This window comes from Mirounga angustirostris, unplaced genomic scaffold, assembly GCF_029215605.1.
Source record: "Mirounga angustirostris isolate CCGP_5_RB_7025 unplaced genomic scaffold, mMirAng1.0.hap1 SCAF_7, whole genome shotgun sequence".
NCBI classification, from domain to species: domain Eukaryota; kingdom Metazoa; phylum Chordata; class Mammalia; order Carnivora; family Phocidae; genus Mirounga; species Mirounga angustirostris.
Window position 1 is genome coordinate 47858589 of NW_026991715.1, and position 15205 is coordinate 47873793.

Genomic DNA, 15205 nt, shown 5'->3' on the forward strand with positions numbered 1-15205 from the left:
TATACCTGTATGTATATTTAATATCATGAAATTTATTATGCTAAACTGAAATGATAAACTAGTAAATTGAGTTGAAATAAAATATCTTTTAAAAACTAGTTTTATTTACCTTTGCTGATACTTATGTTTTTCAGGACCCACTAATGTGGAAGATATGAATGCACTATTAATCAAAGATGCTGGTATGTTAAACTAAACCGATTTAGAAATATTATTTCTTCAGTAATAAATGTTTGGGATGTCTGCTTTGTGGCAGGTGTTAAGCTGGAAGATTGGGATACAGGGATACCTAAAATATAGGAACTGTCTGGTGGGGGAGATAGCTAAGTAAGCTGACAATTGATTATAGCATAGTACCAGTGATTAATGTTAAAGTAGGTGGCAATTAGGTAGTCCATTGGGAAACCACAAGGTAGTATGGGTGTGCGTAGGGAAAGGCTCCTAAAGAAGTATAGTATGAGAACACCAGGATCAGTGGGAGTTAACAAGGGGAGGGGCTATGTGAAAAGAGAGTTCCAGGCAGAAGGAGCAGTATGTACAAAAATTTGAAGGGAAGAGGAGCAAGAACAGTTAAGTTTTGAATTGGGAGTAGTTTGGTTTAATTGGAACATAGAGTGTAAAGGGTTGTGGTGAGAGATGAGGCTGGAGAGAAGTAGGTAAGGACCAGATCATAAAATATTGTGTCCATTTAGAAGCAGATGTTATTTTATAATTTTTTTTTTAAAGATTTTATTTATTTATTTGAGAGAGCGAGAGCATGAGAGGGGAGAGGGTCAGAGGGAGAAGCAGACTCCCCACTGAGTGGGGAGCCCGATGTGGGACTCAATCCTGGGACTCCAGGATCACGACCTGAGCTGAAGGCAGTTGCTTAACCAACTGAGCCACCCAGGCGCCCTTATTTTATAATTTTTATAATTTGACTTGAATATGTTTAAATGGATGTAGCTTTCTGTTTGAAAGCACTAAGGAGTATTTAGGAAAAACAGTGTAAAGTAACTTAAATAATGAATCTACAATATCTGTTTAAATAATGTCTTTGATTAACATTGTAAATTTCCCTTTATGAGCATATTACATGTTTTAAAGTATCCCTAAGGATTAGTTTCTTATATAAGACACTTAACATTGGGCCTAGCATCTGAAATTAAAATTTTTTTTCTCAAATCTTCTTTGTAGTGTATAATGCTGTTGGATTAGCGGCTTATGAGCTGTTTGACAGTGTTGATTTTGATCAGTGGTTTAAAAACCAACTTCTTCCAGAATTACAAGTCATTCATAATAGGCAAGTATGAAACTTTGTGTTAATAATACACTTAATTTACCTTATTAATTTTGTGATGAAGATAGGAAGGCATTAAAATTGCTTAAAATTTTTAAAAAGTTATGGTATGAGTTAGCTGATCATATCTAGTGTAGAATAAGACTTGTGTCTCTTAGAGTTGAAAAATAAAGTTGGTTATGTTTTTTTACTTTTAACTGTGATTTGTAACATTTATGAAGTATTTGATGTTAGGTAAGATAGTTTGCAGGAGGAAATTTTATACAAAGGTAAGGGAAATATGGAGATACCTGGATTCTAGAAAAAAACTGTGTACACAAGAAAGCCAGTTGGAGACTTAGCCGGGGCTAGGCCTGGTGTAAGTAGTAGTCAGACACAAATAGTAACTGTGAAGGGTGACCGACTGAATGCCTTGGGATCACACATAGCATACTGCAAGTCTGGGAGAGGGTAGATAGGATGGAGAGACACCATGGCAGAAAGCATTTGGATGCACTTTAGGCTTGTATTGGGTTGCCCCATTCAGTAGTACAGAGCTACCTGATTTTTAGAATTCTTATGTTTCATATACTTTTAGGCACTTGACTAATTTTAGGTACTGAACGGATGAAACGGAAGGGTAAAGGTCTTTCAGAGTTTTTATAATTTTTTTCTTAGTTTAGAATTAGAGACTTAAAAATTCCAAGAGACTTTGTTCTTGTTTTGAATTGTGCATTTCTGTTGATTTATTTCTGTAGATCTGGTGTCTATCAGAATGCCTAGCATGTAGTCATAGATCAGGTAACATTTTTTTGACTGCGTTAATGAATGACTAGAAGGCTTCTATATAAACCTTGAGAGCTGGGGAATTGTAGAGTTGGAGATGATTTAAAAGTAATTTTGACCCCTCCAAAACCAATATCACACTATATGTTAACTGAGTAGAATTTAAATAAAAACTTGAAATTAAAAAAAAAAACCCGAAAAAATATTTTTGACTAGTAAATAGCTACTTACCTATTCAGTCAGTGAATATTTTCAGTGACTGTGAATTTGCCATGTCCTATAAAGTCTGTGGTAAGATGGACTGTGACTCTGCCAACAGTAAGCTAGAGAGCCTTTGATGTAGAGAAAACCTTCATTAGGTAGCTACATGTGCCTTTAGTGGGAACACACTGTGTGGTTTGATTGTCCTTAAACCCTGGAGGCTATTTACTCTCGATCTGTGTTGTCCAGTACAGTAGCTGCTATATATGGCTGTTGAGTGCTTGAATTGTACCTAATGCAACTGAGGAAATGACTTTAATTTTAATTAACTAAAATTTAAATTGAAAAACTGAAGAGTGTAAAATATGTATTGATTCCATGTTGTGAAATGATAATATTTTGCATATACTGAGTTAAATAAAAATGTTAAAATTTCACCTGCTTTTTATTTATTTTAATGTGGGTGCTAACAGATTTAAAATTGCATATTTGGCTTGCATTACATTTCTTCTGGACCAAGCTGATCTAGACCAGTATTTCTCAAAGTTTAATGTGCATCTGAATCTGTTGGCGATCTTGTTAAGATACACGTTCTGATTTAGGTTATGTGTTAGGGTCTGGGTCAGACTGTGTGATTTCATCATGCTTCCAGGATGATGATGCTGCTGGTCCAGGGAGCATATTTTGAGGAACAAACTATCCTCCAATTTTAGAAGTGACTGTGATTTAAGTGAATTTAAGATTTGACCTTTCTGAGCTTCGTTCTCTTTATCTGGAGTGGAATGTTGAATATAGCAATTTCCAAGATCTCGGTTCAGAACTGATAGTTCTGTGGGTTCTCCACTACACTGTGTACACAAGTCTTGTTTACTTCCACCTCTGTGACTTTGTTTAAACAGTCCCTGTTCCTTGAAATGGTATTTTTTCAGTTTTCTGCCCAAAATACTGTTTATCTTAAAGGCTGTTCAAATCCCATTTCTTCGTACCCACTCTTTTCTATCCCTTTTCTGAAATCCTATTATATAACTTTGCATTCTTTAATTATTTTCGGTGAGATAAACTTTTTGAGGGCAGGGAGTACTTAAACACATTTTTTTTTGCATCTTTAATGAGCAATTCTTTCTGTATGCTTGATCATCTTATAATTTTGTAATTTCCTAAAATATGTGACATATTCATTAGCATATTCCATTTATACCCTGAAACAATTATCATCTCACTACTAAAATTTATATAGTATCAAGAAGAGACTTTGTGGGTGGAATTCTTATACATAGTTGTTTATAGCTTTATGGTTTTTCTCCTTGCCTAAAGAAACTTCATTGCCTGTAGCAAAGATGATCATAAAGAAATGTGTATACCTGCTACTGCAAATGTTTTACAGCTTTTAAAAAGTAAATCATTATTTTGATAATATGAGTCACATTCTGTAATAGGGCACTTCTTAAAAAATTAGAGAATTTACCTAAAATCAGTGTAGAAACCTGAGTATTTTATTTATTATTTATTATTTACTGAGTATTTTATGTAAATGTAGAAATCTCTCACAGTGTTCTGAAAAACAATCTTTGTAAGATAAACAATTGGATTTAGAAAATTGAATACAGGAATTCCTTTATTACTACTTTTTTAGGGCCTCTTCAGCCTTAGGTTTGGGACATTAGCTACTTATGCCTTTTCAGATTAACTGTTTTTGGTTACTTGAGAAACAGAAGTGGACTTGTTTTTATGTACATATTTATGTTACAGTTCTTTAAAGTAATTAGATTTGCAATATATCTGCCTACGAATTTTCAATTTTTGTAGATCAGAACTTTTATTGTTAGTATTTATACTGTGGTATGTTTAGAAGTAGCTTTTATGCTTTTATATAAAAAATACAGATTGCTTCTTTACTATATTTAAAATTTAAATGATGAAATATACTAAATGAAATAGGCTTTGTAAAATATTTATCATTTAAATTTCATGATTTTTCCTTATCCAGGTATAAGCCATTGCGACGCAGGGTGATTTGGCTCATCGGTCAGTGGATTTCTGTGAAATTCAAGTCTGACTTAAGACCCATGTTATATGAGGCAATTTGTAATTTGCTTCAAGATCAAGACTTAGTGGTATGTTCCTTCAGTGTTTTAAGACTTTTTTTTTTAATGAGTTTAACCTATGTTAAACTTCAAATTCAGACATGGTTTTTATATCTTCAAAACGTTGGTGGCCTTTCACTGTTGTAGCTGTTCCTTGGTGTGAACAGTTTGATTCGAAGGAAGGAAGTCCTTTGATTATTATTTGCCCTTCCCATCAGTAATCAGTGAAAAAAATAAACTCTACCTTTCTAAAATTTATAATTTTTTAGTGAGAATAAAAGAAGACAGTGTTTTAAGATCCTTTTATAGCCTTCTTGGTTTTTTTTCCTTAATTCAGGATAGATTTTATGTTCTCACATTTGGGGTTATACCATAATCACTTTCATCCTTACTGTTGTTGATTCTTTGTCTCTCATTTTTGGAGGGTTTTTTGGTGTGTATTTGTGTTTTTTTTAGCCTTTAGAATTGTTTCCTTTCAGACTTTTTATTTATAGTGTTGATATATTATTCTTGATTTTTTTTTGTTACTGAAAACTTGATAATGGCTTCTTTGTTGCTTTATTCCCTTAAAAGAAGTATGTTTGCTGCTGTAATATTTAGGTCAGTTACTTAAAGAGTTGTTTTTATTTGTTTGTTTTTTAAGAAGTTCCACATGGTGTAGAATAGTTTCCTCCCCCCCCCCCCCCCCGCCCCGGGGTGCTTTATTTTATGCTCGAGTGAATATATTCATGACTTACTATACATTTTCTTTGTCCTGGGCTTAGATCTGATTCCAGCATAGTCTTGAAAAGATTGAGTTTAGTTGTCTTTTCCTGAGTTTCAAATTATTTTTACATAAAATTAAGTGATTTCTCAACCCCCCCCGCCCCCCGAATTAGGCTAATTTCTTGTTTAATCATTTCTTGGTATACTCCTTTTAAAACATTTTTGAACGCATCCGATAACCCTGTTTTTCAGCAAAGGCTTGGGCCATACTTTTCTTGTTTTCACATGTGTACCATGATAACATAAACTACTCTTAATATTCAGTGAATATATAATTTTTTAGTGAGAATAAAAGAAGACAGTGTTTTAAGATCCTTTTATAGCCCTTTTATGGCCCTTCTTTTCACTACATCTGTGTCTTTGGGGTAAATACCCAGTAGTGCAATTGCTGGGTCATAGGGTAGCTCTATTTTTAAATTTTTGAGGAACCTCCACACTGTTTTCCAAAGTGGCTGTACCAACTTGCATTCCCACCAACAGTGTAAGAGGGTTCCCCTTTCTCCACAACCTCTCCAACATTTGTTGTTTCTTTCCCTGTCCATTTTGGCCATTCTAACTTGTGTAAGGTGGTATGTCAATGTGGTTTTGATTTGGATTTCCCTGATGGCTAATGATGATGAACATTTTTTCATGTGTCTGTTAGCCATTTGTATGTCTTCTTCAGAGAAGTGTCTCTTCATATCTTCTGCCCATTTTTTGACTTGATTATTTGTTTTTTGGGTGTTGAGTTTGAGAAGTTCTTTATAGATCTTGGATATCAGCCCTTTATCTGTAATGTCATTTGCAAATATCTTCTCCCATTCTGTGGGTTGCCTCTTTGTTTTGTTGACTGTTTCCTTTGCTGTGCAGAAGCTTTTTATCTTGATGAAGTCCCAAAAGTTCATTTTTGCTTTTGTTTCACTAGCTTTTGGAGATGTATCTTGAAAGAAGTTGCTGTGGGCAGTGTCAAAGAGGTTACTGCCTATGTTCTGTCTAGGATTTTGATGCAGTTCGCCTGCATGACCCCAGTTGCTCCGGGTGTCTGCCCCGGGGGCTGCCCTAAAGTCCTTTCCCCGCTGCTACTGGTCTGCGAGTCTGTGCCCGTCCCCAGCGAGCTAGGCTGTCGCTCACCGGCGGTGTAGGATCCCCACAGCCAGGCACCCTCCCGCTGCCGTTTATCCTCCGATATCTGTCCGCGGAATCACGGCTCCCCACTTCGAACCTCAAAACCAACCGCCTGTGATATTCTCTTTGTAGAGATCCAGATCTTCTTATATCTCAGGCTGGTTTCGTGGGTGCTCAGAGTGGTCTGCTGGTTATCCAGCTCAATTCCGGGGACCAGTTGAAATCTGGTCCCCTACTTCTCCGCCATCTTTCCCCCCTGTCCTTGTTATTACTTCTTAAGACTGTGTTTAGTAAGACTGTCGGTGGGAATGCAAGCTGGTGCAGCCACTCTGGAAAACAGTATGGAGGTTCCTCAGAAAGTTGAAAATAGAGCTACCCTACGACCCAGCAATTGCGCTCCTGGGTATTTACCCCAAAGATACAAATGTAGGGATCCTAAGGGGTATGTGCACCCCATTGTTTATCGCAGCAGTGTCCAGAATGACCAAACTGTGGAAAGAGCCAAGATGTCCATCAACAGATGAATGGATGAAGAAGATGTGGTGTATATATATACAATGGAATATTATGCAGCCATCAAAAAACCGAAATCTTGCCATTTGCAATGACATGGATGGTACTAGAGGGTATTATGCTAAGCGGAATAAGTCAGTCAGAGAAAGACATGTATCATATGATCTCACTGATATGAGGAATTCTTAATCTCAGGAAACAAACTGAGGGTTGCTGGAGTGGTGGAGGATGGCAGGGATGGGGTGGCTGGGTGATAGACATTGGGGAGGGTATGTCCTATGGTGAGCACTGTGAATTGTGTAAGACTGATGAATTACAGACCTGTACCTCTGAAACAAATAATACATTTTATGTTAAAAAAAAAAAAAAGATAGTAGGAAAGGAAAAATGAAGGGGGGAATCGGAGGGGGAGATGAACCATGAGAGACTGTGGACTCTGAGAAACAAACTGAGGGTTGTAGAGGGGAGGGGGGTGGGGGCATGGGTTAGCCTGGTGATGGATATTAAGGAGGGCACGTACTGAATGGAGCACTGAGTGTTATATGCAAACAATGAATCATGGAACACTACATCAAAAAAAAAAATTCTCAGCTTTAAAATAAATAAACAAACAAAAGACTGTGTTTAGTAAGGTACCAAGTTAATGTTGCACACTTTGGCCTTTTGATATATATAGGATATACTACTTTTATTTCAACTTGTGAGAAATGCTGGCTAATGACGGAAGATACTTCAGACACATACATACGTAGGCAGTAGGGTACAAACATACAGACATATATACATACATGTACACATGCATGTGTGGATAGGTAGGTAGGTAGATAGATATTAATGGATCAGAATGTTCTCTGGCTTTCATAATCTATATTCTCTTGCTTGAGTATTGCTGTTTCGGTGTTGGGATAGATTTAATCTTGAACAACTGTGGTTGTGTGGCTTCCAAATCTTATGGCCATATTATTTTTAAGACTGGCTATGACAGAGTAGAAATAGTGCAGCAACTGGAGAAAGCAACTTCTTCAGATAGTTTAGGGCCCCATAAATCTTAGAATACCAGAGGCCAGGGGCGCCTGGGTGGCTCAGCTGTTAAGCGTCTGCCTTTGGCTCAGGTTATGATCCCAGGGTCCTGGGATCGAGTCCCACATCGGGCTCCCTGCTCGGTGGGAAGCCTGCTTCTCCCTCTCCCACTCCCCCTGTTTGTGTTCCCTCTCTCGCTGTGTCTCTTCTCTCTCTGTCAAATAAATAAAGTCTTTAAAAAAAAAAAAAGAATTATATCAAAGAAAAGGAAAAATTCAGTGACTTAGACAACAAGCACCTATATGCTCGCTCCCCAGTGTCCATATTTTCATTGTAATAATTTTCCGTAAATATTTCAAATATTGAGGAAGTAAAGCCTTCCAAATACAGTTGAATCGCTATCTTTCCACTCTCATTCTGTTGTGTTTTTATTGAGCAAAGGTTTTTAATTTTAGTGCAATCAGATTTTTCTTTTGTTCTTTTTGTTCATTGTTTAATCCCTTTCTTTACCCTTGGTTCTTTATCTAGAATTTATTTTTGAATGTGATAGAACTGTGGTTCCATTTTTGTTGTTTTTTTTTATAAGGACAACAGTGCTATACACTATGCTATTACTGTAGTGCTATTCACTATAGTGAATTAGAGTGACTGAATTTTAGGTGAGGAGAACCTTCTTTTTGTACTACCCCAGATGATTACTAACCAGAATATTTGATTAATATACTAGGCTTTTTTGATTTATAAGGCCTTTGAGCCAGTTATGTCTTTAAATTTTGGAAATTACAGATTTTTTTTTGCAAGTTTAACTTCAGTTATTTATGTAGCCTTCAATACCACGAGCAGTAAGCTACTAAAAAATTAGCATTGGCATACTCTTTCACCCTTATAAAAGGCTATATGAAATGTGAATTTGGGTGCAACCAGAATATTTATAGTTTGGAAGTAAGGTGGTGGGGTTGTCTCTCAAGCAAAGAAATGGACATTTTTATGGGCAGGCTGACTACCACTGTAGAAACAGCAAATTTTCAAGAGGGAAAGGCAGTTAATGGTGTTAAGAACAGACTTTTAGTGGCATGTACAGAACTGCAGCAAACCCTGAGTGTACAGTGGGAGGTACAGCTGGGATCGGGCAGATGTATTTTAAGGGTGCATTGAAATTTTTTCCATTCTTGCGGCTTTAATGGTTCTCCCATTTCTGCCACTCATTCTGTCTTACCATTTTGATTTTGTTTTTTTGTTTGTCCATTATTTGTGTCTCAAAAACACTGCTATAGATTTTAAACTCTGGGGGTAGTCTGTTTCTTCACAGAATGAATTTTCAGTTACATTCAGTAAATATAATTTCCAAAGGAAATATCAACAAAAATCTGTGTTTGAGACATCAGATTATTAGGCCACTCTAAAACCAGAAGAAAGGAAACTTGAGTAAGTTTCCTGTAGTCAGTTTTAGTTTTACACTGGTATGTCTGGTGCTTAGAATATATGAAAATGAGCTTTAACCTGAAATTAATACAATGTTGTGTCAGTTATATCTCAATTTTTTAAAGTAAAATGAGCTTTAGAATTTTTTTCTTAAAAGGAGATGAATAAATTGAACATGATTTTATCCTTTCAGGAAACTTACTTTACACATGTATTTCAGGAGAAATACATCAAATAGTGTAATCGAATGATCTTGACTTTATGGTGGAGGAGAGCAAAAAAATCAGCATACTAGTAGCAAGTAGTAATAGTACAAATGTGTAGGGTAATATTACTTATGTTAGTATCCATTATGCCTAGCATGGAGTCAAGCCTTAAATAATGTTTATTGAAAGAATTGGGAGATTGGGATAAAGAGGATCCAGGAATGAGGAGGGCTCTCTTAAATAGTTATGTTATAAAGTCATTATTCTGTTTCTCTTTAGCATATTACTTTATTCTTTCCTCTTAACTTTATTTACATTTTCCTGGTGGTCTTCAGTCCCTGAGACACTGCCATTTCTTTCTGGTCCGTGCACCAGGCTGTTTTAGCGTGTGAATGGCCTTTACTGTTACGGGCAGGCTGTGGAAGCGGTGAGGCATTGAGCTAGTTCAAGTGTGGAATTCAGATTAGTCATTTTGACAGTTCTTCCAAGGGTCACTGTCACTGAAGCAGGGTATGTATCTGATTATTTTTTCTTTTATAGCAATCCTCTTTGGCAGTAGGGCTGACCTCTGGTGTCTTCTCCTTCATTTCTCCTTTGCTCTCATGCTTTCTTGGATCCCTCCAATGTTTCTTATACTTTGATGGTACTTCTTTGCCCCAGTAAAGGAATTAGCTTGTTAAATTTTCAGGAGTTTTCTGAGATTTCAGCGGGAGTTAGGATAGACTCGTAGGCTGAGTTCACGCAGTCTGGATCCATTTCTGGATACTTGGGATTTAATTCTCCTTCGGAGGGATTTATTCTATGAAAAGTCATGTTTAGAATACTTTGTTTTTCTTTTCTTTTCTTGCATTTACTAGCAAGTATTTATTGAACAATTAGTGTCCTAGGAATTGTTAGATCTCTTCTACTTCTATCACATTCCCTAGCTCTTTATCCTATAAATTTGGGTTTTGACTTTTTCCCCATTACTTATGAATCACTGTGAAATTCATACTGTCTCTGTGGTAATTACTTCCTCTTTCTTTTATAGCTCAGGAATAGCTAATTTTGTTCTTATTTTTGTCATATTTTAAATGTGCCTCTGTTTTCTTAAACTTTGTGGGCTTTTTGTTTTCCCTCCTAATTTGGCTTCCTGTTTTTGGAGTTAAACTAGAGTGCAGACAAGTCATCTCATACCATTTCATCTCTTCCTCTCAATGTAATACTACACTGACTTCCCTTTGTTAGGTAGGAAAACACAGCTAGTTTTTATTCCGATGCCTCTTTTGGTTCCTGTACTTGTGTAGATGTCGGGTATGAGTTAGCATCTGTGGTCCTTTTGTGGAAAAAAAATCAAGAGAATTAAAGGTTAGAGTGCTGGCAGTTTGATTGCCATTTTTCTTTTTGGGGGGTTTTATGTCCTGTTGTTTGTGAATTTAATTATTTACACAGTGCCGGCTGTATGCCTCCCACTGTACTAGATGATGATAATTTATTTTTTTACTTAATTTTTTAAAAGATTTTATTTATTTGACAGAGGCACAGCGAGAGAGGGAACACAAGCAGAGGGAAGGGCAGAGGGAGAGGGAGAAGCAGGTTCTCCCCGATGCGGGGCTCGATCCCAGGACCCTGGGATCATGACCTGAGCCGAAGGCAGACGCTCAACGACTGAGCCACCCAGGTGCCCCTAAATGATGACAATTTAAAGATGACCAGCCAGTCCATGTCCTCAAGGGGATTATCCTGTTCTTAAGCTTTTCAAGTTGACATTTTTATTTATTTATTTATTTATTTATTTATTTATTTATTTATTTATTTTATTTATTTATTTTTTAAAAGACTTTATTTATTCATTTGAGAGAGAGAGACAGAGAGAGAGCATGAGAGGGGGGAGGGTCGGGAGGGTCAGAGGGAGAAGCGGACTCCCTGCTGAGCAGGGAGCCCGATGCGGGACTCGATCCAGGGACTCCAGGATCATGACCCGAGCCGAAGGCAGTCGCTTAACCAACTGAGCCACCCAGGCGCCCAAGTTTGACATTTTTATTGATAATTATTTAATATCTGGGTGTCTGGTACCCTTCAAGAATGTAAGTTCTCTGAGGGCAAAGACTAGATCTTTCTTAAAGCTTTTTTCTGCAGCATCCAACATTGCCTGGGAGATAATAGTTCCTTATTGAATAGTTTTAATCACACAAGTACACCTTGTTTTCATTAGGTCATTTCGTGGTAGACAGCTTGGCATGGTGCTTTGCATGTATTAGACAATCAGCAAATTTATTACATCATTTAAAAGTCTGAAAATGTTCACATTGCCTTTAGAGATAGTGAATAAAAAGTAAAGGCAGGCAAGAAAACATCTGCACTGTAGGCTCTTGGATCTGTGGATTTGACAGTAGAGTGCTTAACATTTGGTGAACATGCCTGATCAGCCTCTCAGAACTTCAGAAGCTCCTGTAAAATGGTTAAAACTGTTTCTTTGAAAAATGGCTGCCGAGAAAAAGCCAGTTGCTATTTCAGGTACAGTAAGTGTAGCATCTAAGAAAATAATGACTCTCAGCTGGGAAAGGAATGTTTTAGGTATATTGTTTTACGGAGTAGAATATAGAATTCAGTCATGGCTTGAGTTCATGTTACTTTTCGTGGAAACTCTGGGTATGGTAGCCTGTGCGAGTTGAGTTGACCAAATCACAGGTAACACTTGAAAGAAAATAATGGGGAGATTGAGATGTCCTGATGTGATTTGCCCAGGGAACATGCTGATAAACGAAGAAAATAAGATTTGGGAAGGTCAGGAACTTGTACAAATCTTTGTGTATTTGTGAACTTTGGGATTTAGAAAATCTTGGAATATATCTTTGGATAGTTAAAGGATTTCCTGTAATGGAGGTGGCAGATGGGAATGTGTGTTCTTCCTCCTCTTCTTCCCTCCTCTTACTACTTTTCTCCTCCCTCACTCTTCACACTGAACATCTTCCAGCTTCACCGGCCCCAGCCCATTTGCCTGTCTGTCCTCCCTGATCTCAACCTTCTCTTTCCCTGTGGCAACCCCTTTGTACTGTTCTCTCAGTCCCACCCCCTCTACACACTTATGGCAAATTATTTTTTTCCTGGAAGCACCCCCTGGATTAAAGTCTCCTGAAATAAATTATGGGGAACTGAGAAAGATGGGACTTTTTACTTTTTCTTTTCAACTCTTTGTAAGAGGAATATTCTTTTATTTCCAGATGATAATTTGCTCTGTGGCTTAAAATATTAACAAAAAGAGTAAAGAAAGTGATTTGGAATAAATTCTTTTGCCATTTGATATTAATGATATTTAGTAGCTCTAGAATTATTAAAAACTAATAATGTACTTTTTTTTTAGGTCCGTATTGAAACAGCTACAACACTGAAGTTAAATATCCTTTAAAGAATTTAAAAATACTGCTTTGTGATGGGGCACCTGGCTGACTCAGTCGGTAGAGCACGCGACTCTTGATCTTGGGGTTGTGAATTCGAGCCCCATATTGGCTGTGGAGATTACTTAAAAATAGAGTCTTAAAAAAATATACTTCATGAGTGCCTCAGTGGCTCACTCAGTTAAGTATCTGCCTTCAGCTCGGGTCATGATCCCAAGGTCCTGGGATGGAGCCCCGCATTGGGTTCCCTGCTCAGCCGGGAGTCTATTTGTCTCCCTCTCCCTCTGCCCCTCCCCCTACTTGTGCTTTCTCTCAAATAAATAAATAAAATCTTTTTTTAAAAAAATACTTCATTGTGAAGAATTTTAACAACACATTTAAATTGTTAATTTTTTTGTAAAATTTGTTAGTTTAAAATGTAGTTTTTGAATGGCTTATTTATTTGGTTTTTAGACATATTTTATTTGGATATATCTCATATATTCTCAGTATTCCTTAACTACTCTTTACCTGTTGATGATTTTGAATTTAGAACTGATCAGTTTCTACCGGTAAGAATATTTATTTTTAAGATTGATAACAATTTCTGCTTATGTCCTTTGAATATTAAGTGTTATTTTATAACTGAAATTATATGTATCTGTTATTGATTAAAGCCAAATTTAAAAGTATATTGGATTATTTTGGAAGTAATTGTATTGGTAATTTTGATTCATAGCTTTATTTTTATTCTGCTTATTTTTGTTTAGCTATCTTAACTGTTTGGGGGTTGATAAACTTTTTTCTTTTTCACAATTATAAAACATTTAGTTGCATTTTATCTGTGTCTGTTACTTTTACTCCTTAGGTTATCCTCATCTGTTTGTTGTGAGCCACTCAGGCGCCCCGGTAGTACTGATTCTTAAGAAGACTTTGCAGGGGCCTCTGGGTGGCTCAGTTGGTTAAGCATCCAACTTTTGTTTCCACCCCGGTTGTGATCTCAGGGTGGTGAGATCAAGCCTGGAGTCGGCCTCCTCGGTGGGCATAGAGCCTGCTTAAGATTCTCTCTCCCTCTGCTTCTCCTCTCTCTTTCTCTCTCTTAAAAAAAAAAAAAAAACAAAACTGGGCAAGAAGAAAGTTAATATGATAAAATGTCTATCTGTACTTCTTGTGTAGGTCATACATGGAGAAGCTTATAGAGCCAGGTTTTTCATTAGTAAAAGAATCATTAGGTATTTTTGGATGAAATAAATATGTTTTCGAAATCTTCCTAAAAGTAAGTAAACTATCTGGAAGGTCACATGTTTGTTTTATGTAAGTATCTGGCATCCTGTGATTTGTTAATTCCTACTGTAATTTTGTAACATAGGAAAGAGTCAATAGCCAGACATGGGATACTTGTTTTCTAATTCCTAATAATATCGTGTCATTCCTTGAGTAACATATATGTACAGAAATTGATATCTCCATGCAGCATATGTTAAGGGCCACATCAGAGAGCTGGTATGCGAGTATAGTTATTGATACTCCTTTTGCTTTAACAAGTAGAATTTGCAAAACAAAACATTCTGTGATTGGCAATAGGCATATATGGAAGGGCAAAGACAAGAGAGACACTATTCGCAGTTTAGTTAGCGGTATAAAGTGTAAACACAAAGTTGAGACACAGTTTTCCTCTGAAAACATTATTGTGTTTGTGGATGAATTAAATTCTCAAATGGACCCATTGAGCAATAATAAAAAAGAATCACCGTCCTAAATACTGGCAACTTGAACAATTTGAAGTTATTTAGGTAATGCTGAGGTTTTGGTTGATTGCTGTTTATTGCTTTGAGATTTTGATTTAATTTTCTTAATTCTGTTTGTGAAGATATTTCTATTTCTATTCTGACCCCCCTTTTATTTCTCTTTCCCTGCAGTATTTGGAAACCATGTTCACACTACTTTTTCAGCTACTGCAGCAAGTTACAGAATGTGACACAAAGATGCATGTTTTGCATGTCCTTTCTTGTGTGATTGAAAGAGTCAACATACAGGTAAATTTGTTGTAAAACATTAAAATAAATGTCAGAGAGGTGAGTAGAGTATGTGTAGAATGCATTGATGTTTTTGCTTTATGTACATTATTTAAAAGTTAAAATATGCATTAAAATGCTTATAACCTATATGGTTGTGGTTTCGGTTATATTGACATGTACTTGAGTTTTCAAAAAATGACTTGAGAAAGTTAAAATCTAAAATTTAAAAATGGGATCAGTAATATGAAGGTGTTTAGAGTGCAGAATTTTATATCTCTTAGTAAATCCAGTTTATACTTAATAAAACTTCTTAAAATTCATTGTGTTTGAGGACATAACCACACGTGTATCAGCAGATGCAAATATTCTCAGAGGTCAATTTTTACCTTCAAAATTAAATGTGTTTTACAGTTTGGTCTGCATTATGTACATGTTTAGTTTAATATAAAAAAGATTATGTAAAGTTTTCAAC

General features: G+C 36.3%; 1 protein-coding gene across 10 annotated transcripts in view; it reads left to right on the top strand.

Annotated features, from left to right (window-relative positions):
- Positions 1–15205, top strand: part of IPO11 (importin 11) — a 208025-nt gene that overhangs the window by 75216 nt on the left and 117604 nt on the right. For all 10 annotated transcript variants that reach the window (XR_010413081.1, XR_010413079.1, XR_010413082.1 and 7 more), the window contains 6 exons: positions 135–182; positions 1177–1282; positions 4233–4359; positions 12703–12736; positions 13247–13287; positions 14635–14751. Coding sequence is in view for 6 of the 10 variants with exons in the window: in XM_064596162.1 (XP_064452232.1) it covers positions 135–182; positions 1177–1282; positions 4233–4359; positions 12703–12736; positions 13247–13287; positions 14635–14751 (473 nt within the window). In the remaining 4 variants the exon portion in view is untranslated. The remainder of the gene's footprint in view (positions 1–134; positions 183–1176; positions 1283–4232; positions 4360–12702; positions 12737–13246; positions 13288–14634; positions 14752–15205) is intronic.